Genomic DNA, 27,348 nt, shown 5'->3' on the forward strand with positions numbered 1-27,348 from the left:
GACAGAAGGGGCTTTAAGTTATCGACAGAAGTTGGGACACCTGTACAAATTGTTTGCTTCAACTTCCAAGGCTTAATTTACTTTATTTACTGCAGAACATCTGAAGGATGTAACCCATTAGTTGTTCCCTGCTGAAGGTCCATTTGTAATATTCCAATGTTTCCATTTTTTCCTAGCTTTTGCTAACATAAACTTTAAATTTAAACCTTCGGTAGTTTACTTGCTGACCTTTTTACAAGTTTAGATCATTCATTGCATTTCAACTGATTAAATTTGAAGAAAAACCGAGATGTTGTAAAACTTTTGACCAGTAGTGTATATCATACTTATGAAATAGTATGTCACATGTACGTGAAAGTATCATGTATGTATGAAATAAAGTATTAGGGATACCTAGTTATGAGACACTCAAGGATGGTTGAAATATGCCACAATGCTATGCCAGTTTTCACATCAAGTTTGTGCTTTAAAAATCCCAACTTTTGCATAAGAAATGGCTTACCCAAATTTCCAAGCATTGGCACATTTTATACACGAGACTGTCACTGTGGGGGGGAGGCATCTCCTGGCCTGCTTCACAGCTCCCGGGGCTTGGGTTTGGATTCCAGTGTGGTTTCTTGTTCTTCCCCTGTTTGGGTGGGCTTTTCCCAGTCCTCTTCATGCAAATTCCAAATATGAATATTAAGGTAGGTTTATATCACTAGCTCTCGTTTTATTCCCCATTCCTGACTCGAATTTATGTCATGTCAGGTCAGGTCATTGTCCAACTCGCTTAGTCCTGGACTTGAATTCATGGGGAAGACAAATCTTAATTTTTGCCTGATTAATAAAGAGAATGACACACACACACAGTAAATCATAACTAAGTTTTTTTATTACAAAATACAACTAAAAAGATATTTGTGTTTATTTGAAAAAGTTGAAATGGTTTCATGGCACAATAAAAAGAGAGTCACACTTGTGTTGAAGCTCCACGTAACGGTGGCAGTTAACAGTCTTGCGTCATTTTGAATGGACAACCGTGTAATAATTTGAAAACAGTTCTTCTCCTTGAGTGATGTCCCTTAAAGCCACAAGTACCACACACCGCAGGGTCCTGCAAGAACCATAAGGAGTTAGCAAAAGCAGCACCACACTCACGAGATAAGCTAAAGCTAGTAAACACAAAGTTATCAATTCTTCCAGTTCAGGATCACGGTTTCCATAAGGCCACTAGAGGACACTCCTACTCATACACAGCCAGTTTAACAGTTGTCAGGTAACACTAATGTCTTAGGCCGATGTCACGTCACATGATGTCTGGGCGTGGAGTGCGTTGGATTTGCTGACCGCAGTAATCACATCGCCACACCATGTCATTGTTGGTTGCGAGGATGTATTGATTACATCGCACTGCCGCATGTCAATCTTAATGACTGGAAGTTCCTATCCCATTTACTGCCTGATAGCTGATGTTCCATCATGGTTGTGCTCACCTCTTTTAGCGACTACCAATATTGTGCACTGTGCTGTACGAAGACTTAACAGTTTTGTTTTTTTCCATTATGTTGTAATATGTAAAACATGAGACATAAGGCAGCCGAGCTCTTCTTCTGTTTGTGTGGTCTAAAACACTCGTGTTCCATATTCATTGTCGCTATGCATTGTACTTAAGGATGAGCATTCAGTGGTGGTCTGCTCTCATGCATACAGACTCCATCTTTATGACTAAACAAAACAAAATTCAAACCCTTTTGATTATATCAGAATGAGTCGTACAGCAGGTGGAGCGAGTCATGTCACATAAGGCGACCATCTTAACGGGAGCACGCTGCCCACTGTCTCCGATTCGCATAGATTATGTAACTGAAGGCTACAACTGAAAATCGCTGGAAAAGTCACATAATGGGACACGGCCTTTTAAGATGTGGGAGGCCAAGAGGCAGTGAAAAGCAGTGCCAATCAGTGTACCAGTATGCTACACCACATGAAATGAAGTCTGCTAAATGCCATGTAAAAGTCAATGAGAAAAGGATTTCTGAGGTTTGTAAAATAACTGCAGAATGTAGAAATGTGTCAGTAAAAACGCATCCAGGCAGGGCGAACACCCAATGAATGCCAAAAAGTCAAATACCGTATATACTCGTGGATAAGTTCTCCCCCGGATAAGTCAAGGCTTGATTTTACTGTATAATTTCTGGTAATTTACAATGTCGGGCGTATAAATCAAATGCGGGAAACTCACGCTACTGGTATACGGGATTATGATATGCTAATGCCCACCTGAGAGAGTAACGACAGAGCACACTGCCTTTTTTTTCTATGTATTGTGCCTACGTGACCACACAGTAATACCTGAACTATTGCGAAGCGACGTTTGCACTGTTTTGTGTTTATTGTATCTCACACCCTCATACATCTCTATCGTAAGAGCATCCCTTATCTATGTTGGAGCATTCGATCAGAAGAAAATATGAAGCTGGTTTTAAATTAAAAGTCATTGAAGTAGCGAAAGAAATTGGTAACTGCGCTGCTGCAACAAAATTCGATGCGTCTCAGAAACTGGTGCGAGATTGGAGGAGGCAAGAAGATGTAAAAAAATAAAATAAATAAAAAATGTAAGTGTTGCATTTTTGAATGGGCATATAAGGCGAGGTCTGATTTTATGATCAACTTTTCAGGTTTTAAGACCCGACTTATAAGTGAGTATATACGGTATTCAAAATCCTCCAGTGAAATTTACAGAGACACCAAAACGAAAGGGAAAAGAAATCCAGAGGAGAACCAACAACATTTAAAAATCCTTAAACCGGTACTTCCAGGAACTGAGCTTGAGACCCTCAAGTCAGCAGGTTGTAATAGTAACTCAACACAAACCTTATCCATTTAAAATCTACATTTAAATTGATAGATAGATAGATAGATAGATACTTTATTAATCCCAAGGGGAAATTCACAAAATTGTCGTACCATTTCTACTATTTCGTTCTTTTTTATTTCTGAACATACCTGAGTGAATCAACAGAAAAATTTACATTGGGCAGGTACTGACGAAGTTCTACTGGAAAGTCTGCAGGAACATCAAATTCTTGATAGCAAACATTAGCGGCTTTTTCTGAGGAAAAGATATTAGGTAAACAGAAAATTGTACCTAATGTGTTACATTTATCTGAATGCATTATTTAAAAAGCATGAAAAATAAGTTCTTAACATTACACGAAACCAACTCTAATACCACTGAAAAGTTAACTATAAAGTTGCAGACAGTGCTATATAAAATGAAGATCGACTGAAAGATAATTGAAATCAATCTTCATCAAAGCTTTTAAAACAGGAAATCTCTTGACCAACTGGATTGCTTACCAGTACACTCTTAATTAAAACAAATGAAGAAGACCGACTTGCCATTTGTGCAGTTGTTGACATACTGACCCACAGCAAGTGGGTTTTCCAGATGCTCTGTAAGCCATGTTTCATCACCAAATAGGAATGGACCCAGCCTGTCCCTTCTAAGACAAGATCTGAAGCAAAGATGAAGCGTTTTTTACATTCTAAATTGTTTTATGGTCCCGGCAACACAGAGAGAGACAATTTAATTCAGAATTTCTGTGTTTTTATGTACACTAAAGTAGTTCATATCCAACATTCAAAAATGAGTACGAGGCGAGAGTATACAATGTTGGCTATTTTTATTCACTTACAGTTTCATGTTTTAGAACAGAAATATATCATTTTCAAATATGAATATATTTACTTCTGCATTTATTTCTACATATTTGAGTAGAACTACCCAATTAACGTGTCCTACAGTATCATATTCTTTTCCATTAATCATGGAGTAAATAACTTATAAATATTTTTGGGACAATTATTCCTTTAAAATTGGTGTTAGTAAACCTCTCAAATAACCAGACTCATTTTAAAACTCCACTTTACTATAATGAGAAAAATATGTCATTAAAAGGATGTCTTTAATACATACTGAAAGTGCTGTATTTGGGGCGATTTTCTTAACAAGCTTTCAGCTTCTATATTAAAAAAAACAAACTGCATGCCATTTTTATACTTTCCTCAGATAACTTTTTGCAAAAATAATGGATTGTGATGAAATATCTTCCTTCATTCAAAGCATTTTAATATAGCAAACTGGTCAGCAGTCCATCATGCTGTATTCTACCCCTAGTGGGTGGTAAGCTAGAGACAGAATGGAAGACCAGCAATTTTTGGAAAATCTGTAAGGTCCACTGAGGAAACCCTACACAAGGTTGCTGGAACAATAACCACGTGTTTGACATCAGTTTTCAAAACCCAAGTGTATTTGCTTTAATAAGAAGAGAACAACAAAATTCTAAAACTAAAATAATGAGCTCCAGAACCACAATTAATTTCTGCTTTCACTTCAGATAAATGTGTCAACCAAATATACAGTAATAACACTTTTCGAAATATTAAATGAATTTGAACAAACAAGGACAGTGAAAGGTTTAGATCTAGCAAAGAAAAAGACACAGGAACATGCATAAAGGGAATATACAAATTGGAAGAATTAATGATAAAAAAGGCAACAGAAAGAAAAATAGTATGATCTAAATGACAAGAGTAAACTGTATCACTGTGGTCTTTTGTGATAGCAGAACAAGTAAGAACACAACTGGTAAGGCAAGTAAGCTCTGCTTTATGTTTATTCACATGTTACATACAATTACATTCTTACTAGCATGTCAGTTGACAATAATACACCACCATTAAAAAGACACACACATACCCCTAAAAATTGTGTAAAGTGTACCAATGGGAATGGGATCATATAACCTTACAAGTACGGGTTTAAATTATTTTAGGTTGGGATATGGTCCAGTCCCCAGTGACACTCAGTTAGATTAAGCGGGTTTGAGAATGCCAAGCCTCAGTGAAATGATAAAGAAGAGGGGGGGCTCAAAGCTAAGAGGCGCTCAGGGTGATTGTCGGATTCACCAACCCATCTGTACTGAAATAATAAAGCGTCACCCATCCCATCTTCGCTTTCCCTCCTTGTATGTGGGATCTTAAGAGCTGCCTCCCCAGTCCAGACCTGTCAGTCCCAACCATGACTGAGGACCCGCCCTAATGTGAACGCAGAACAGATACGCAGAAACTAACTGTAAAAAGCTCTTTATGATAGTGTTGCTTTTCATAGGCACTATACAAGATGAAAGCTTTGGTTCAAAGAAGTGATGTTATCGTGGATCATTTCACATTAAATATAAAATGTATGGGTAGTAAATGATTTATACTTACCTAAATATAGTCTTTGAAATTCCTTTGTCATTACCATCTATAAGTATACCATCAATACACCGAAAAATAAATGGATTATATAATGACTGAAAGAAGACTGGTTCATATGGCTGATAGACAGTACCTGGTGGGATTAAAAGAGTGAAACATTATTTATTCTTTTAGATGATTACTGTTTTACTTATTTTTCTAGTAATAATTGTTTGCATGCCATAACAACTAGCATCTAATGTTGTCATTCATCTTTTTGGTTTTATAGAAGGCTCACATGACTAGTGACCAATTTAAATATTTATGCAAATCCCAAAATAAATTGAATGCCTTTTGTTTTAAAGTTGGCAGAGTCAGACATACCTAATAAAGTATTTCAAATGTATAAAAAGAAACATCCATCCATCCATTTTCCAACCCGCTGAATCCAAATACAGGGTCAAGGGGGTCTGCTGGAGCCAATACGGGGCACAAGGCAGGAACCAATCTGGGCAGGGTGCCAACCCACACAAACACACCCAGCACACACTAGGGCCAATTTAGAATCGCCAATCCACCTAACTGGCATGTCTTTGGACTGTGGGAGGAAACCCACGCAGACACGGGGAGAACATGCAAACTCCGCGCAGGGAGGACCCGGAAAGCGAACCCGAGTCTCCTAACTGTGAGGCAGCAGCGCTACCACTGCGCCACCGTGCTGCCCAAAAACAAACATAAAAAGTATATTGCTTGTTTGTTTACATATTTCAACTTTAATCACGAAATTAACTATGAGATTAAACTTGAAATTTCAAGATTATAGTCAAAATTTTGATTTTAATCACAAAATCTGTGTTGGCTCTAATACCTTTCCATAAAAAGCAATGGGTTATGGTAAAGAGTAATTTGTTATTAAAAATGACAGACAACTGAACTAAAAAAAACAGAACATATATAATAAAAATGCATGACCTCCTTACTATGTAAAGCACTGACAATACACATCCTTGATAACACACTTAGAAAGATAAAGTTAAAAACTTTAGATGTCTATGACTCCAGAGCCACTGCTTATACAAGATCAGTATTGCATTTTGGGAGACAGGAAAACAGCGACCATAAAGAGGTTCATTTTGGTCATCTTAAAAATATGTTAAACACTAATAATAAACTTTATTAATTTTTGACATTTATTTGATATATTAATAATAAGTCTATCAGGCGATTTCATTTCACAAGTGAAAGTACTAATTTATCCTTTATCTGTCAAAATACAAAGCGAAAGCAAGAAAGTAATTTAACGAAACCCTTCATTAATGGCAAAACTTGTTAAAAAAAGAAAAAAGAAAAGAAAAAAAAAATGGCCACTGTGCTACCATGTTTTCTTTTTGTTTTTTATAATCTATTCAAATCAATGACATGGAGAATACAATTTCAGATTCCATTAACAACAAAATGAAAAAAAAACTACTTTTTTTCTAGTAAGGAAAGTGTATGCATTTATTTCACCAGTAAAATTTATAAGATATAATTCATAATGTGATTAGATTTTTTCATTTTTCGTTCATTTTATTCTCTTTGATACTTCATTGCTAGAGACAAAAAATGCAAAAAATATTCTCATAAACCAATAAAATAGACAAAAATGACACCTTCAATAGGAGTTTAGTGGACAAACACTGAAAAATTTTAATGGAGGACTAGCAGTGTAGCCAGACCATGACCATCACCTTCATCATACTGACTGTGCGTCTGGGATGCTGAATTTGTCTCTTTAGTATGAGGATATTATGCCTTAACTCTCTTCATTCAGTAGATTTAAATTTTTTACCACCAACATTCTTAAAGGAATACTCAACCCAAAGCGATTTTTTATATGTTACTTAACCCCTGTTATTTGTAGTGAGAGCCGAGAAACACTTTTAATCTTATGCTTTTATGGATAATGGAGAGATAAAGTTTATGATATAACCGAACCCAATGGTGACCAATGCTTTATAACGGCACATGATGTGAAAAATTCATGAGAAAAAAGGGAAAAAACTCACATTACTTGTATCACATAATCCACGTGTTAGTTATCCAGTCATATGATCAAAATGTGCAAAATATATCCTTTTTTGTTATAATACTGTTAAACTAGCTGTCAAAGACGGTATATAGAATAAAAGTTAAGTTAAAGCTAAAAATATCTGATAAATGGTCACAAGAAAATGTTTGTTCAGTATCCTTGTGTGTCTCAACCTGTCCTGGCCAGTACTTTCTCTCTCAATCGTGTTCCCATAAAGCCTACTTCTCAGACTGTCATTTTGAGTAGCCTTGGTTGCTCCAGACCGTTTATACTTCCCATCTTTGAATGGCGACTTCATTGGATTTAGCAACCCAACGTCTTTCTGAACATTATTTGCTTTGTTATTGTTGGAATGCTCCTTTTTAATACCTTTTTTTTTTAAATAAAAATAACAAAAAAAATAGTCACAATCAGGAATTGAACTTTGCACCTTTTCTTGATATTCCTGTGTATGCCCACCTGGCATCTGACTGAACAACTAAAGTAAATCTGACCAATCACACCAATGGCAAACTCAACAAGCAGATTGCTTGGTGGGACTGGACACACAGACAGTAGCATTTTCATTAATAGTTGATGTAAACTTCTGGAAAAATTGGTGAGCATTGTAAACAAGAAACTAAAGCCTCATGGGATTGCTTTTTTTGAAATGAAGATCTGCCTCATTCGTCAAAATTTCTGCCTTCTGTTCATCACCACAAAGTACAGTGCATCCAGAAAATACTCACAGCGCATCACTTTTTCCACATTTTGTTATGTTACAGCCTTATTCCTAAATGGATTAAATTCATTTTTTTCCTCAAAATTCTACACACAACACCCCATAATGACAACGTGAAAAAAGTTTACTTGAGGTTTTTGCAAATTTATTAAAAATAAAAAAACTGAGAAAGCACATGTACATAAGTATTCACAACCTTTGCCATGAAGCTCCAAATTGAGCTCAGGTGCATCCTGTTTCCCTGATCATCCTTGAGATGTTTCTGCAGCTTCATTGGAGTCCACCTGTGGTAAATTCAGTTGATTGGACATGATTTGGAAAGGCACACACCTGTCTATATAAGGTCCCAAAGTTGACAGTTCATGTCAGAGCACAAACCAAGCATGAAGTCAAAGGAATTGTCTCGAGACACAAATCTGGGGAATGTTACAGAAAATGTCTGCTGCTTTGAAGGTCCCAATGAGCACAGTGGCCTCCATCATCCATAAGTGGAAGAAGTTTGAAACCACCAGGACTCTTACTAGAGCTGGCCGGCCATCTAAACTGAGCGATTGGGGGAGAAGGGTCTTAGTCAGGGAGGTGACCAAGAACCCGATGGTCACTCTGTCAGAGCTCCAGAGGTCCTCTGTGGAGAGAGGAGAACCTTCCAGAAGGACAACCATCTCTGCAGCAATCCAGCAATCAGGCCTGTATGGTAGAGTGGCCAGACAGAAGCCGCTTCTTAGTAAAAGGCACATGGCAGCCCACCTGGAGTTTGCCAAAAGGCACCTGAAGGACTCTCAGACCATGAGAAACAAAATTCTCTGATGATGAGACAAAGATTGAGCTCTTTGGTGTGAATGCCAGGCGTCACGTTTGGAGGAAACCAGGCATCGCTCATCACCAGGCCAATACCATCTCTACAGTGAAGTATGGTGGTAGCAGCATCATGCTGTGGGGATGTTTTTCAGCGGTAGGAACTGGGAGACTAGTCAGGATAAAGGGAAAGATGACTGTAGCAATGTACAGAGACATCCTGGATGAAAACCTGCTCCAGAGCGCTCTTGACCTCAGACTGGGGCGATGGTTCATCTTTCAGCAGGACAACGACCCTAAGCACACAGCCAAGATATCAAAGGAGTGGCTTCAGGACAACTCTGTGAATGCCTTTGAGTGGCCAGCCAGAGCCCAGACTTGAATCCAATTGAACATCTCTGGAGAGATCTTAAAATGGCTGTGCATCGACGCTTCCCATCCAACCTGATGGAGTTTGAGAGGTGCTGCAAAGAGGAATGGGCGAAACTGGCCAAGGATAGGTGTGCCAAGCTTGTGGCATCATATTCAAGAAGACTTGAGACTGTAATTGCTGTCAAAGGTGCATCGACAAAGTATTGAGCAAAGGCTGCGAATACTTATGTACATGTGATTTCTCAGGTTTTTTATTTTTAATAAATTTGCAACAACCTGAAGTAAACTTTTTTTCACGTTGTCATTATGGGATGTTGTGTGTAGAATTCTGAGGAAAAAAATTGAATTTAATCCATTTTGAAATAAGGTTGTATCATAACAAAATGTGAAAAAAGTGATGCGCTGTGAATACTTTCCAGATGCACTGTATATGCAGTAAGTATCCATCCATCCATCCATTGTCTAACCCGCTGAATCCGAATACAGGGTCACGGGGGTCCGCCGGAGCCAATCCCAGCCAACACAGGGCACAAGGCAGGAACCAATCCTGGGCAGGGTGCCAACCCACTGCAGGACACACACAAACACACCAAGCACACACTAGGGCCAATTTAGAATTGCCAATCCACCTAACCTGATGCAGTAAGTAACATAAAAAATACTTTTAGGTGGTAAATTCTTTTAATATGCTAGAATAACATTGTTTTTTTTGTAAAGGTTCTTAAAAAACTAAATAAATAAAACTGCTATTGTGACAGCACCATAGGCAAATGGTTGATAAGAACATACTTAGTGACAACCTGAATGTGTCTGAGGAAGCAACACCAAGATTTTAGTAACTATGCTTGATTTTAATTGGCTGAAATCTCACAATGACCTAATTAGGGTCTTTGTGCACAAAGGTGGGTGGTATGATCTTCATAAGAGGCAGCTGTAACTGAACATAGAGGATGAAACAAGAAGCACAGGGAACCTAGTCATAATTAGCATAAGATAAGAATCAAGTAAGGACTCGGAAAGAAGGCACGGGGTAAATCAGGCACACCGAGGATTAAGGTTTAGTGAATGGCACAAAGATGCCCATTACCGAAAGTGGGAATGATTCAATATGGAAGCTAGTAGTGAGTAAATTGACTTTCTATTTATGTATTAAAAGCAGTCATCATTTCCTAAAATGTTTGAATAAGACCCTCTACCACAAATAACAGAGAACAAGAAAGGCTTGTCTGGGATTAATTGAATTCCCCGAATTCAGAAAGCGGGTCTTCAAGTATGAGATAATATATTTTTACTATTATTAATTACACTAGGGCTGCCATAATGTTAAATAAAATGGACAGCACACTCCTGCATGATTGTCATAGCTAAACAAATTAAGGTCACTTTAAAGTCTAAGCAGTCTTCCTCATCATTAAGGTTGGAAAATTTAATTCCAGCAATTACACTAAAATACAAGAATAGTCCCTACCACCCTGAACTGGTTTAAGAGGATTTGAGAATATTATGTTGACTTGAAGTTCCTTGAGTCCTTCTACACATACACAGTTGAAACATTCTACAATGTCAAAGCTCTTTATGAAAGTGTAACTTATGAAAACAATGGGTCAAAAAAGACAGACTGTGTCAGATACAATACCAGGATACATAGACACCACAGCCCCCTTTGGTACACTTCCTTTAGTAAGAAAAACACCTGTTCCTGCAGTGGGAAGTGAGCTGGGAGCTCGGTCAATACAAAATCCCAGTGTATTCAACATGACTTCACGGGAAGAGATGCTTGTCTGGCTCCTGTAGCAGTCAGTCCTCTTTGAGGTCCCAAGGGAAACTGACTTTTTTTGGTAGGCTGATTGTACATGTGGTGGTAACAAATTAAAAGCCTCCACCTGAGTAGTAAGACTGTTCTGAAAGAGAACTTGGAAAAGTTTCAACAGGTGAACAGAGACATCCTTGTCAGAGATGAGCTTGTCCCAGGAATGCTCCTCAACCTGCCGTAGTGTCCTAAAAGAAATGAAGAAAAAAGTCAGTCTCCAATTCATCACTACCATTATTAATTCCTCTTACAACCTAATGGAAAAGAGAAGACTGGGTTCAAATAGAATAAATGAGCAGGGTACAATACTATCAATTTATAATCTGAAAGATGTTGCTGATTGGTAGACTTTCTTTTAGTTTTGTAGTGACTACGCTATGCCACTCTAACAGCAGTCAGTCTAGCAGATTCCTTTTATAACAACTAAACCATGATACAAGATCCATCTCTTCTCATGCCTTTTTAGCTAACTAGCATGAGCTAAAAAAATAAAATTGACTTTAATTACATGTACTAAATGTTCTTTAGATTCAAATGATTTTATAACTTCAAGCGGTGTAGGTAAGTGCCTTAAAGTTGTGCCATGTTTTGGGTGTCACTAAAATACAATGTCGGAAGAGCTCCTTTACTGTATGTGCAAAGCACACTAACAAGGCTTGATCCTTCAGCCTCAAGTTACAAAGTTCTTTTAAAATATTTTCCATGTCTTCAAATATTATGTATATAATGTACACTAAGTGACCATATTTTTCAAGTCACCAACCTTATAGTGAGTTGATATCCTGTTTCCTCTCAAAAAAGCCTGAATTTATTGGGGCACATGCCCGGCCAGGAGTCAGAAATACAGAATAAGCTTTTGCAAACAAACTGGTGATGGATTTCCACTAAAAATCCAATTTGATCCCATAAATATTGGATAGAATTCAGATGTGGAGATAAGGAAGGTCACAGCATTGTGCTTTACTGCAATGTTTCAGGAAATATTAAAAGGAATTCCATGCCTTACAGCATAAAGAATTCAAGTGAGTTTGTTTCACTAAGGGGGACCCCTGACTGCACTTGTTTCACAATGGAGGAGGCTGGCAATTGCTGCTATTGGGTAATCAATAAATTTAAAAAAAAAAGCTTAAACTGGGTTACAGGATCATACAGGTTGAAAAAAACTGGTGTAAGGAAGGCAGTACTGGCTAAATGCGTAAGAATTACCCAAATGATTAAGAATAAAGTACCACCAAGAGACAAAAAACATATAAGATCACGTGAAATAATAACAATATTAATAAAAGATTTATTACTTTATTAGTTTTGGCAATTTTTAGAACATTAATACTCTATTGTTTTCCTAAGACCCTTGGCTACAAGAACGAATCGCCTCATTATTTGACAGCAAGCCAATAATTATCTGCATTTTTGTAATATTTTTCTTTTGATTGACTGTACAACTTTCCCCACGTGCATGTGGAAACATGGTGTGTCTTTCCCCCCCTCTTCCTTCATTGGTGAAGAGTCCAGTCTTCAGTTCAAGAGTCTCTACTTTGATGCTTTTAGTTTCCTGTTTATGATATATAATATTAATTTTGGATGTACAGTGTGTATTTAGCATTACTTTAGCAAACAAGCATACTGTATGTTTTGCAAATTTTGAGCATATGACAGTATAACTCACATGTGACTTATGTGACCCTAGTAACATGAGATGTTTTGTTGTTTTTGAGCTTTCCATGGGCATTTTTGCCATTATACAGCATTAATCATTACTGGCTTATATTACAGTATATCATACTTTTTTCTCCGCATTCTGCATGAAAACATGAAATTAAAAAACTTTTTCTTCCACAAGTACGTACTATAGGAGTAGTAACATATTAAAAATTATTATCTATCAGCATATTCCTTTAATAAATAACCAGCATCATGCTTTAATTTAATCTTGCTAGTCAGGAGTTACACAGTTGTGAAGTCACTGGCTTGATGTCAGGTTCTGGGAAAGCCTGGTGTTCTGTCTGGTTTTGGTTCCTGTAGCAGCGTTGCTGCTAACTCAATTTCTTATTGATGTTTTTACCTCCTCCGAAAAAGTGAAGTGTTCAAGGCTGTCCATTCTTTACTTTTGTAAGCACTCACAGTTACTTAAATAGCACTTATAATTTAGCTTCACTTGAAAAGCTATCTGCCATTGAGAGGAGTGGGGCTGCTTTTGGGTGCCCATGTCTGAATCTCACCCAAGACATCACAGGCATATTGAACCTTCTTTGATAATTAAAGGCTGAATAGCATGTGAGAAAATGGATTGATGCTCAATAGTGTTTAAGAAATATATATATGTCAATTGTCAATGTCAATTTATTTATATAGCACATTTAAAACCACATAGTAATGCTGCGGCCAAAGTGCTTTACATTAATAGAATAAAGAAAAAACAAAAACAATAAAACATAAATAGTAATAAAATATATCAACATAAAATAAGACAGATAATAAATAGAAATAATGTTATATGATCACAAAGAGGAAACCCATCAGTATTATTGAAGGTCACTGAATGCAAGTGAAAAGAAGTGAGTTTTTAATCTTGTTTTGAACAGTTCAAGTGTAGATGACTCCTTTATGTGATGAGGTAAAGAGTTCCACAGGAGAGGGGCAGCAGCCGCAAAGGCCCTGTCCCCCTTGGTTTTACATTTGGTACGAGGGACAACAAGAGACAACAAGAGACAACTGACCAGAAGATCTAAGCACTCTGGATGGCTGGTGTAAAACACACAATTCAGATAAATAGGCAGGAGCAAGCCCATGTAAAGATTTAAAAACTAGTAGCAAGATTTTAAAATCAATTTGAAAATTGACAGGCAGCCAGTGTAAAGAAGCTAAAATAGGAGAAACAGAGTCATACTTCCTTGCCCCAACCAGAAAGCGAGCGGCAGCATTTTGGACCAGCTGTAATCTGTGTATCAGAGATTTGCTAATCCCAGAATACAGCAAATTGCAGTAATCGAGGCGAGAAAAAATAAAAGCATGAGTAGCTTTCTCAAGATCTTTAGAAGATAAAAAAGGCATTATCTTACCTAATAGACCAGTTGGAAAAAGCAACTCTTGACTACAGAATTTAGTTGTTTCTCAAAAGAGAGTTTACTAACAAAGGTAACACCAAGATTACGGACTTGAGGTTTGGAAAAGACAGAGAAAGAGCCGAGAAGTCCAAGACCAATTTGGGCTTTAGCTGGTGGACCCACTATAAGCACCTCCGTTTTATTTTGATTTAGATCAAGAAAATTATTAGCCATCCAGGATCTTAGTTCAGACAGACAGTTGTGGAGCTGATTTGTTGCGGACGGGAATATAAACCTGAGTATCATCAGCATAGCAGTGAAAAGAAATGTTAAATTTCCTAAAAATCGCTCCAATAGGGTGAAGGTATATAGAGAATAAAATAGGACCCAAAATGGATCCCTGAGGAACACCATATTTAAGAGGAGCAGTAGATGAAAAAGAGGAATTTAAAGTCACTGAAAAGTGTCTACCAGTTAAATATGACCTGAACCAGTTAAGAGCAGCCCCTTTAATCCTAACAAGATGTTCGAGCCGTATCAGCAATATTTCATGGTCAGTGGTGTCAAAGGCAGCGGACAGGTCAAGGAGGACAAGGACTGCCGCATCACCTGAGTCAGTAATCAGAGAGATGTCGTTGAACACTTTCAGGAGTGCCGTTTCAACACCATGATAACACCTAAATCAGATTGGTAGGTCTCAAATAACTTATTGGAGTTAAGGTGATTGACCAATTGATTATAAATTTTTTTTCTAGAATTTTAGCCAGAAATGGCAGCTGGGAAATTGGACGAAAGCTGGTTAAAACTCCTGGATCTAATCCTGCTTTTTTTAGATGGGGACGGACTGCAGCATGTTTAAAAAATGAGGGCACAACCCCCGAACTAATAGAATCATTTATAATGGCTAGTAAAGATGGGCCCAACACATCAAAGGCTTCCACTAAGAGATGTGGTGGTACAATATCGAGGGGGCTGGAAGCTGGTTTAAGGGTGTCAATAGTTCTTTTTAGCATTGAAAGTGAGACTTGATCAAAGGAATCTAGAACAATGTCATGATTAACAGTAGGAAGTTCATAGCCAGTTTGAACAATGCCACGGCGGATAGTATCAGTTTTGCTGACAAAGAATGATAGAAACTGCTCACATGAATGAACAGTGCTATTTAATCCCATCATAGAATGAGGGTGAATGGCTGCATTAATTGAATTACTACTAAATCGGCAAAGAAGTCATGTTTCGATTTCTTAACTTCAGCCTGGAAATTGAAAAAAGAAGTCCTGAAAATCTGTTTAGAGATAGTCAGTCCATCTTTTTTCCAATGCCGTTCAGCAGTTCGACAGGCACGGTGCAGTGATCGCGTAGTTTCATTTAGCCAGGGAGCATGTCTTACCTTATTACTGCGTATCTTGAGGGGAGCAAATGCGTCTAAAACCGTTTCACAGAAGGAATTCAATTTTACGACAGAGTCATCAATATCATTATTTTGGTCATGCATATAAAGACTAGAGAAAATGGTTTTAAAATCAGATATAATGGAAGAATTTAAAAAGCGCAAGCAGCGTGGTGGACGGTTATTAGTCGGGAGATCAACAGTAATATGCAGATCCATCACTACAGAAAAGTGATCAGTGAAAGAAACATCACATAAATCAATACTATTCACTGAAATATCACGAGTAAGAACAAGATCAAGGGTGTGACCGAAAGAGTGAGTTGGTGTATCAATATGCTGTATAAAATCAAATGAGTCCAATAGTGATAAAAAGTCTGTGACCAAAGGTTTCGATTCACAACAAACGTGAATGCTGAAATCAGCAACAATAAATATTTTGTCATGGGAGAGGGTGATATCAGCCAGGAGATCAGAGAATTCAGAAATGAAAGTATCATTAATTACAGGAGGTCTATAAACCACTGCAAACAACAAAAAAGGGGAGCTACACACTTCGAAAAATTGAAGTTCAAAGCTGCTAAACGGACCCCTTGTAAGGCTCCGACACAAGAACATACTTTTAAAAACAGTGTCAATTCACCCCCACCACCATGACGAGTCAAATGAGGAGAGTTTAAACATGAATAACCTAATGGAACCAAGTCAGTAAAACATGAAGAGTCACCATTTAAAATCCAAGTCTCAGTGATGAAGAACAAATCCAGATTTTTTGATGTAATAAAGTCTTGCAGAATAAAAGTTTTATTACACACTGATCTCACGTTCAGGAGGGCAGCCTTGATAGAAGTAGAACAGCTTGTTGCAGGATGAGCAAGGGTGAGTGTGCGAAGATTAGCAGCGTTTACTGTCTGATTGCACACCGAGGAAAAGTGATGTTGTCTTCAAATGGACAGATTAAATCCGGTGTCCAGCGCCCATGAATCAGTGATGGATTCCTGAGCAGGAGAAGATGGGTCATAGACAACTCGCAGGCATCGGGAAACAAAGCTCTGGGACTTGAGTCGGCGTTGTTTAACAGCAATTCCTGCTCTTTTCCCACGACGGCGGCGGGTGCGTTTGCGTCTCCGAGGGGCATTCAACTCACTGATACAGGTGAACACCGGCGTCCAGGTGAAGAAGTCAGGAGATGAATAAAGCAAAGGTGGAGGTTCACAAAAAATCCAATCAGAAGATGAAAATTTAGAGGAAAGTAGGCCAGAAAATATGTTTAGTAAAGACTCCCGATCATAGGACAGTGATCGTTGGGATGAAATAAAACATAAAAACAAAGTTAAAACATAGACTAGAGAGATGAGCAGACGGTCAGCCACACCAGTCGGTGCCATCTTTCTCTAGCTATATATATATAGCTACATGTCTCTGACTGACTTAGAGAATCCTTGGCAACGGTTAGACAAATTCTTCAGTTTTTCATTTGAATAATTTTTTGATGTGGACAGTTTTGTGATTTTTTTTTTATCACTTATGAGGCATACTTTTGCTGGGCAGTTGAAGATCTTCTTCTTGTGTGTGTGACTACCAAAACATGTCCACCAAAGTGCCAATAGTTTTGAGCATTTGGAAAAAGACTTTTTTCTTCTGTTTTACTCGTTCATCTTAACTGGCACATTGCTCTCACTTTGTAAGCTTTGGACTTCAAATTTTAGATAATAAGCCCATCCTATTTAATTTTATTGACCCTGATACTTAGGTAAAGTAAGTTATTCCTTTGAGATTGGTCGAGTATTGCAGAATTGAAGATTTCCTATTATAATCTTTTTGAATATTCTTTCTTTTTTGTACAGCACCATCTCACTTTTACTGCAATAATATGTGTAACATACAGCTTTAACAAAGCATTTACTCATAAACAGTAAAAGTGGTGTGGTGGAGAGCCTGGTAGTTCCACCAGCATGCTAAGCTCGAATCCCATTCCAGCTTGTCTGTCTGCCTAATTTTTGTCCTGGGTACCCTGATTTTTCTCTCACTTACCCAAGGATGTTAGGCTGTCTGGCAAAATCCAAATTTCAACTAGTTTTATAAGGATAGGCTCTGATGTGCCCACAACTCTAAAATGGGTTAAACAGATTCAAGAATGTTATGTTATGTTATATATCTATACAAATAAAGGTCAAAATGTCTGTGTGCATGTCCAGACATCACTTGAAAACAGCTCAACTGATTACATCAACTTTGGTATGTATGTTTTTCTTGGTCTCTGTCACACTATAAACTAATTTATTCTGTCCCCAGTCTACAGTGGGGCTAAGAGTAGGCTTCAATGACAAATGTTACTATGCAAAACATTAGTTCCTTACATTTTCTGACCAAAATCAAGGGATACCTACAACCATCCATCCATCCATCCATTTTCTAACCCGCTGAATCCGAACACAGGGTCACGGGGGTCTGCTGGAGCCAATCCCAGCCAACACAGGGCACAAGGCAGGAACCAATCCTGGGCAGGGTGCCAACCCACCACAGGCCACACACAAACACACCAGGGCCAATTTAGAATCGCCAATCCACCTAACCTGCATGACTTTGGATTGTGGAAGGAAACCGGAGCGCCCGGAGAAAACCCACGCAGACACAGGGAGAACATGCAAACTCCACGCAGGGAGGACCTGGGAAGCGAACCAGAGTCTCCTAACTGCGAGGCAGCAGCGCTACCCACTGCGCCACCCTACCTACAACCAGACTGCCATTAAAGCTTACGGATAAATTAAACTTAGGCCCAAATAAAAGCAGTGTAAGCATCACTTTGGTAATGCACCCAAGGGTGAACTTGCAGACTTCAGCAGTTAAAACATTTTCGCTGAGTGTACAGCCTGTCAGATCTACTCATTCATGTACTGTAACCCTGAATAAAGTCAGAACGTTTAATACTTCTGTTTTCTTCATAAAATTAATTTTCAAATAATATTCCTTCTACAAAGCAAACCAACTTAAGTCCAAGATCTGCTGATGTCAGAAAAAAAAAGTGTATGATGCGGGATTCCGAAAGCCAAGAACAGTGAACTAACCATGTGTAGCCATACCCACCAAAGAACTTTGCTTTCAGAAACTTACGAGTTCCTGTACAATGTAGACAATATAGCCACTTGTGGTCCCTGGCAACTTTTGTGTGTTGCGTTCTCACTGCACAACAGCACCTGTAACCCTTATACAAAATAAGTGAAGTCCAAAGATGAGGGATGTGTTGCAAAATGTGGCATGACTGGTAATTCACTGGTGATCCCTTCTCCACCTTATTACTTTGAATCTATCGTGACTTCACTATTGCTTGACACGGTGCATGGTGTGCAGTGTGAAGTGCAGTGCTCCATCTACACCAGTGTTTCCCAGACTCGGTCCTGGTGAACCATGGGGCTGCAGGTTTTTGTTCCAACCAGATTCTGTTTTTAATTGGACTCCTGGGCTAATTAAGTGAACTGATATTTCCCAAGTTCTGTGTTTAGGGAACAATATAGAAATTAGAAAACTAAGTTTGCAAAAAAAAAATTAAAATGTACCAAGCAGTTATATAGGAATAATGTATTTTTTTCTTTTTAACAGTATTTTCATCTTGATTTTCATTCTACTTTTCTAGGTGTTCTAATTGTTTAATTAATCCTTATTTACTAATTAGTGGGTCTGACTCTAAAGTAGTTGCAGCCTTTGATTATTCAGTGTTGTTTGCCTGGGTGTCTGATCTGCTCGTTTTAAATTGTCATTAATAAGATACAACGAAGGGGGAAAAACTGCACAGAGAAAGGGCAAAGTAAAATGGAATCAACAAAAGAGAGCAATTATAAAAAAGAGCATTATAGCAAAAGCAGAAATATTTCTAAATACGTATCTTACAAATGTAAAAATCATGCTGCTAAGCTTTTCTGAATGTCAAATAAAAGAAAAAAAACCCAGCTAATTAAAAGAGCTCAGTGCTATCAGGTGTTGTCACGGATTAGGAATCTGGTTGGAACAAAAACCTGCAGCCACAGGAGTCCACCAGGAACGAATTTGGGAAACACTGATCTATACCAATAACTCCCCAAACTATTAACACATCTGTAAGAATGCACCAGTGCTTGAGGTCAACCAATCAGTACAATCCATCACCCGAGCCCCACCCATTATAGTTCCTGATTGAACAAAAACTGCATACTATGGAGTAGAACCTATAAAAACTACCAGGGACCACTTGGTTCCAGTGGTGAGAGTGCTATAAAAGTTCCTAAGTTTCAAAAAAAAAACAGTCCAAGGTCCCTAAGAAAAGTTCCCACAGTGAGAAAGCTCCTATTTAAAGTTACAGATCTTTGCAGCCTTATAATAAAGGCTGAAATACTAGCGACAGCACAAGTCCAATTATTTTTATCCTAAGAATGCTTCTGATCTCCACTAATTTTCATTTCTCTTTTAAACATCTGCAGTTTCCTTTTTGTATCTGCTTTGCTATGACCATGAGCAAATCACAAGGCCAGAGAGAACAGATTGTGTCTTTCATGCAGCTTTATGTTTCTCTCTTACAAGTGACATCAAATAGGTCTTTGCTTATCTACTTTCCAATTAAATATAACAAAAAATGTTGTTTATAAAGAAGTGATTGCTTGAGACTTTTTTACATTTATATACCTCAGATAACTTTTAGATAGATAGATACTTTATTTATCCCAAAGCCAGTGATAATCTTCATCCCATCCCACACTTCCTTCATGCTGTTATTCTGCAACTTCTGCTCCAGCTTTCTCCTGTACTGCTCTTTCGCCGCCCTGAGGTGAACTCGGAGTTCCTTCTGCACGCACTTGAGCTCATGCTGATCACCGTCTTTAAAAGCCCTTTTCTTCTGGTTCAAAAGGCCTTTGATGTCACTTGTAATCCATGGCTTGTTGTTAGCATAGCAAGGTACTGTTCTTACCGGAACCAGAATGTTCATACAGAACTTGATGTAATCAGTTGTGCATTCAACAGCAGTATATCCCAGTCTGTAGTTCCAAAGCAGTCTCTCAGAGCCTGCTCTGCCTCAGGGGACCACTTTCTGAATGAGCACGTGGCTGTAGGTAGTTCCCTCACTCTTGGTTTTTAGTGAGGCTGAAGCAGAACCAGGTTGTGATCTGCTTTCCCAAGCGCAGGCAGCGGGGTGGTGCTGTATGCGTCTTTAACGTTTGCATACAGTAGGTCGATAGTCTTATTTCCCCGGGTGTTACAGTCCACATACTGGAAGAAGGCAGGTAATGTTTTATCCAGCGTTACATGGTTAAAGTCTCCAGCGATTAACACAAGCGCCTCGGGGTGCTGCATTTGTAACTTAGCAACTGCGGAATGGATGACGTCACTCGCTATCTCCGCGTTCGCTCGAGGGGGGACGTAAATAATAACAGCAATCACGTGTCCAAACTCTGGGCAAGAAATAGGGACGCAGACTTACGGCCAACTGTTTGATGTCCCTGCAGCAATTGGAGATTTTAATGTTTATATGTCCAGAGTTGCACCAACTTGTATTCACATAGACAGCGAGTCCTCCTCCTTCCCGCAGGTATTTGCGTCTCTGTTCGTTCTAACTGTGCTAAACCCGGGTAGCTGCACATTAGCATCTGGGATGGTAGTTGTTAGCCATATTTCACTAAAACACAGCACGCTGCATTCTCTGTAGGTTCTGACATTTTTCACCAGCACAGCCAGTTCGTCAATCTTATTTGGTAGTGAGTTCACATTTCCCAGGATCACAGAAGGCACCGACGGTTTATAACGCCATTTTCTCTCAAGCTTCTTGGCTTTTATCTTATCTTTTATCTTTGCGCCGGCTCGGCTGCCCTGATATTGTCTTCTTACCTCGTCAGTTAAATAGGGACCCACACCGGCATGGGTATTTCTTCTCAGTGCTTTAAGTTGACTATTGGGAGTGTAAACATCCATGTCAAGTAGTAAAAACAGTAAAAAGTGTCCAGGGAGCGATACCGCATAAAAGAAAGTGGTAGAAGTGATCAGTGAAATAGAGAAAAATAGAAAAAAAAGGTAAAAAAAATAATGTCATACACAGAGCTGCTGGAATGGCTGCCAGTTGCTGCGGCGCCGGAAATGGAATATAAATAACATTATATTTAATATTATAATTTAACTGTACTATTGCCATAAATACTGACAAAACATTATAAAGTTGATTAAGGATTTATTCAAGACATTAAGCAACAGCTGTTCATAAGTTTCTAAGTTGTAATCTACCCATTGATGGATGACTTACATAGAAAACAAAGAAAATAAATAATGTAGTCACTTTATAACAACCCTTCAGTCCACTGATACAAATGGATTAGAAGCTGGGGTAACATAGCTACAATATTAGCTGACAAAACAATCATGATGGCTTAAATTTGTGATGCAATGAACGAACAAACTTTTTTTTTCTGAATAAGCATACTGGTACAATAATATTAAAGAACAAATCTATTCGAAACATGTGCATGTTTAATATTGCATTCCAAGACAGTCCGTGACAGAGCTATCATCTTAGCTTCACTTAAATGGCGACTGTCTTCGGGAAATAGTCAATCAGTAAACTGTATCAGCAAAACGGTCACGACTACAACTAGCCAATCACTGACTTGGTAGATGACACCAAGCACCTCCCATTGATCGTTCACTCTATGACTGTCGCAGTACTTACACTGACTGACTGAAGGAATGAATGAACCGGTATGCCCCCTACTGATCTGGAGAACCATTGTAACTTTGTTCACGAACTGCAGACAACAGACTCGTAATAAAGTACACTGAACTAGTTCATCAAAAGGATCAACTCACGAACTGAACTGGGGAATGTACTGTTAAACTAGTTCACTGAAAGAATCAGTTTGTGTATTGAATGGAGGAACGAAATGCAGACAAAAGCATCGCAGGACACTGAATCTCAGCTCAGTTCACTGATGATATTTGTATGGCAGATTGCATCAGAAAGTTTTATCGTGATGTATGCTCTACTCTAAAGTGCTAATTGCTTTTTTTTCTATTTATTGATGATTTTTTTTTTATTTTTAGAATTCCATAGAGGACCATTATTATTGTATTATTATGTTTGATGCTATGTTTGTTTTTTATTTATAGATTGTTGAAATTTTGGCAGAATTATATACAGGATCATTATGTTTTTTTCTATTTATTTTTGTACATTTTATTTATTCTGAGAATTTAACAAATGATAATCATTATTATTATTATGTATAAATTACTTACATTGTTGCATGCTTTTTATATTGTTTGGTGGTTACAACTGTTAAAATTCTAGATTTTCAACTAGAATATAGCTTGTTGTTTTTAAAATTAACAAATCTGTGATTCAAAGATTTGAATCATTTTGGTGAACTGAACTAAATGAACCGAATCACTAAAAAGATTCGGTTTGCACATCACTAGTTTAAATAAGACTATTCTTGCTTGCCAAGCTCCTTAAGTCGCTACATGCGTGATCATTAAGCCACAGTTTTAAAAGATTCTTTTTAAAAAATAACTTCTTTGGAAAACGTTGGGCAAATAATGTACACAAATTTGAACGGAGTAAAGTAACAGAACATCTCTGACAGCCTTGTTGGCGATACCCTGTAACAGGAACAAGTGCACTTTGGAATGCTTCATAAGAGCAATTCTGAGCAGAACAGACGACACTTCATTCGCTATTCACCCACTCTTTGTAAAAAATACCAGCCAATCGGGATTTTAAAGTCCAAAGTGCTGCACACTAGCTGGTAACGTCTTACAGTTTGCCTACGTGCTACTCTCTGTGTCAGTGGTGTGGCTCTTGTGAGAAATTCACTCGGCTTTCATCTAATTACGGAGATTAAAAGCAGATAAACTGACATCTGGTTGTCAATAAAAACTGTGAATCAAAAGGTAGAGGCAAACTCAGATCCACCATTTAAAACTGGCTCCTTCAACTTCCTACAAAAAAAGTTAGCCATCACCGCCCTCTAGCGTCCTCTTTCAAATAAGCAAACAATACAGAACAGCGACGTGCAAATTATATACAGCTTACACATTTCGTGGAAGCCTGCTATACGTGTTATCATTTTTACAAAAACCCAGACTCTAATTAACCGTGCACGTTTTGTTTTTTTTTTTTTGACCCACGCCTCCTTTCCGTAGTTTGATTTGCGTCGCCAAAAATAACATGCCACGCGGTGCTCACCGATTGACTTCCGCACTACCCCTCTTGTAAGCAGCATGGAGAAAGGTTCCGGGTTTTCCGTGTCATGTGGCAACTTAATACAACACAGGGAAATCCTTAACATTTTTTTCTAGTTATTTAGCACCACCGAATTACACGTTAACATGCCTTAAGACAAACTGTCAACCCCAGTACAAGTACGTCGCTCTACAGTACCGTGTAGTGCTGTTAATACATACTTTTGAGTCCGACTCGAACGGGCAGAAGTTTTGAAAGCAACAGGGGAACAAACAACAAAAATAACAGCTTGGATAGTACCTCTCATTTTTGCGGAGGTTGAGGGCTACCCATGGAACGAATCGATACTTATAAGAATTCCATTTCTTGGCTAATAACTGCAATGCCTCCTTGATCATCCCCCTGCAACTCGCGTCCAGTACGACACAAGATGTCTGTGCTGCTCCCCTCTAGCGGCAAATGTGCGAAAGCGAAGCCGCTTGGTGGCCTCCGTTTTATGTGCTTAATGGCTGGCTGGGTGGAAGGCTGAAGAGGTTTGTACTTTTATTTTGTAACTAGCAAAATACCCGCGCTTCGCAGCGGAGAAGTAGTGTGTTAAAGAAGCAATGAAAAGAAAAGGAAACATTTTGAAAATAACGTAACATGATTGTCAATGTAATTGTTTGTCACTGTTGTGAGTGATGAGTGTTGTTGTCATATATATATATATATATATATTTACACACACACACATAAACATATATATATACATATCTATACATATACACATATATACATACATATATATCTACATATATACACACACATACATACATACATACACACACATATATACACATACATACATACACACACACACATACATATATAAACATATATATACATATACATACATATCTACATATATACACACACAGCTATTTCGTATCAGTGCAATACGCTGTTTGTTAAAACGGTTGACTCCCGCTCTTACGTGCAATAACAAATCAAATCATTCAGTTGTCTTTGCTCATATGTCATTTTAGAGCTGGACGCCTGGCATCTTTTTTTGGCCACAAGTTCGTTTCTGTTTGGTGTGAGGTTCTGTGTTGTGGAGATTCTCAGGATGGATTGCAGGTGCTCATCAGTGAGGCGACTCCTGTGTGCTGTTTTGTTAGTCTTTATCACTGAGAAGAGCTTCTCACACAGATATGTGCTACCAAACATGCACAAGGTTCGAGCCGCATGTAGACGGACTTTTTTTGTTCTTCAAAGTCACCAAAGCGCCGTGCAAACTCAGTGCGCAATAACTCTAGCTTCGCAATAACTTGCAGCATCATAAGGTAGACTTGATTAACGCGGTAAGTGTTGACAAGGCAGCTGAAGCGCTGCATTATGGGATCTGTAGTTTATTGTGTTACCAGCGCTTCATATACCCGGGCCATTAATAACAATAATACAGTATATAAAATGATCTCGCGGGCCGGATATAATTACACGCCGGGCCGGATGTGGCCCGCGGCCCTTGAGTTTGACACATATGGACTAAATAGAACTTGAAAAGATATATTTTTTTCAAATGTGATCGCGCAATTCAGATAGAGTTGACGCCACTACAGCCTGCATGCCTCAATGAGTCATCCTCCCTCGCTCTTACTTTTTACCGCTCATCTAATGAATACACTGAGTATGGCTTTACCAAAACAATCATTGATGGCGAATAAAGTATCCATTATTCGAGTATGTAGATCGGTATATATATATATATATATGTATATATACCCGCGTATCGCAGCGGAGAAGTAGTGTGTTAAAAAAGGTAGAAAAGAAAAGGGAACATTTTAAAATAACGTAAATATGACTGTCAATATACAGTATTTGTTTTGTGAGTGTTACTGAGTGTTGCTGTCATCAAGGATTTGATTATCATTATTTCTTTCAATCAGGTTCGTATTTGTAGGATGTGTTGTGTTCAAGTTACATTCGTGTTTGTCAATCGCTGTAAAGATGACAGGTTTCATTCATCGATTCGCTTCTTACTGCATCAATAAACAGCTCGCTTCTTCTTTATCTGAGACCTGACACGCTGCATGCACGGTTTTTTACACTGTCTTCCTTTAGCGGGACATTGACTTTTTCCACCGTGTGCTTTGTTTCCGCAGTAGCTGGATTTATGAATATGCTTATCAGACGCCTTCATATTTTTGCTGCCTTTCAATTGTGTAATTCGGTTTTGTTCAGCGCTCTATGGAACTGTTGCTTTTTATCTGTGCACTGCGTCATTTCACGTGAGCCACTCGGTGTACATGCATCGAAGGTTCCCAGCTGTGCTGGTGCCATCTCGTGCTATGTCCATGGCTGTATTTAATGTTACCTTAGTCCTGGCACTTAAAACTTTCTCTCGCAGTTTCGCTGAGTTTGTGTCAAACACCACCCTGTCCATGTCATCTTCCTCTCCATAAGCACAGTCCTTCACCCGTGAATATTTACCCGGCAGTTTGCTATTGGATTGCCGCTGACGGACGGCCTTATATGGGTGGGCACTAAATTACAAACGCCAGCGGCAGCCTGTCTATGAACTTAATTTAAAGTGTAGGTTTACATCGTGCTTTGTTTCCGTAGCAGAACTCATGAATATGGTTGTATATGTCACTCGCTCACTTCTTATTGTTTCGCTGCCTTCTCAATTATATAATGCATGTTTTCTTAAGCGCTTTTTTGAGGTCTTCCTGGTTTTCTATGTACTGCGTGATTACGTAGGAGGCGTGATGATGTCACACGAAACTCCGCCCCGACGGCGTTGAAGCTCATCTCCATTACAGTAAATGGAGAAAAACTGCTTCCAGTTATGACCATTACGCGTAGAATTTCGATATAAAACCTGCCCAACTTTTGTAAGGAAGCTGTAAGGAATGAACCTGCCAAATTTCAGCCTTCCACCCACACGGGAAGTTGGAGAATTAGTGATGAGTGAGTGAGTGAGTGAGTGAGTGAGGGCTTTGCCTTTTATTAGTATAGATACTGTAGTACCGTTTGCTGCGTTCACGCACCATTTAGGATCTTCACATTCACCATTTAGTATCTGCACATTTACCAATATGAAAAATCCTAATTTCTTTAAATAAAAATCAAAACAGATGAATTTCATTTAAGTAGGGTGACCAGATGGGTTCGGCTATAAAGGAGGACATCAACCGTCAAAAAGGAGGACAAAATTATCAAATATATTTTCCAACTCCAATCAACCGCAAACCGCTGTCCATTGCGCCGTCGGGCGGAAATAGAATATAAAACAGTGTTGCCGCTAATTGATGTTACAATTATTGATAACGTGATAACGTGACGTAATGTCACGTGGTGATGCGGATGACTGCAGACTGTTTTTATTATAAGTTTTATTTTGCTCAAACCAATTATGGTGAACTATAAAGGATCTAACTAGTTTACACAGAAAATGTATATTATCCTTACAGGCAACTTACCTAACTAATGTACAAAAAAGCAATTTACAGGACACTTGAAAGCATTTTATCTATCATTTATTTTATTCCTTTTGATCAATAATTGTTCATTAAGTTTTCTTGTGACCACTAATTTACCAATAGTTTGTAACTTTAATTATTTAAAGAGCTTCTGTAAAAAGCCAGATTTCTCCCTGGGAACACATTAAGTCTATCTATCTATCTATCTATCTATCTATCTATCTATCTATCTATCTATCTATCTATCTATCTATCTATCTA

The 27,348-nt window shown here is 38.3% G+C and overlaps 1 protein-coding gene across 2 annotated transcripts; it reads right to left on the reverse strand.

Annotated features, from left to right (window-relative positions):
- Positions 1-852: 852 nt before the first annotated feature.
- Positions 853-24,119, reverse strand: setd9 (SET domain containing 9). Of its 2 annotated transcripts, none has more exons than XM_039758751.1 (6): positions 23,927-24,119; positions 10,822-11,183; positions 5,257-5,380; positions 3,385-3,500; positions 2,989-3,094; positions 853-1,096 (listed from the first exon to the last, which is right to left on the reverse strand). In XM_039758751.1, the coding sequence occupies exons 1-6, from the start codon at positions 24,022-24,024 to the stop codon at positions 1,003-1,005; spliced, it is 900 nt and encodes a 299-aa protein (XP_039614685.1). In that variant the 5' UTR covers positions 24,025-24,119; the 3' UTR covers positions 853-1,002. The 2 variants fall into 2 exon arrangements, with proteins under 2 accessions (XP_039614685.1, XP_039614686.1); XM_039758752.1 differs by having other exon boundaries at positions 10,879-11,183; positions 23,927-24,117.
- Positions 24,120-27,348: the final 3,229 nt, after the last annotated feature.

This window comes from Polypterus senegalus, chromosome 7 (genome assembly GCF_016835505.1).
Source record: "Polypterus senegalus isolate Bchr_013 chromosome 7, ASM1683550v1, whole genome shotgun sequence".
Lineage (NCBI taxonomy): Eukaryota > Metazoa > Chordata > Cladistia > Polypteriformes > Polypteridae > Polypterus > Polypterus senegalus.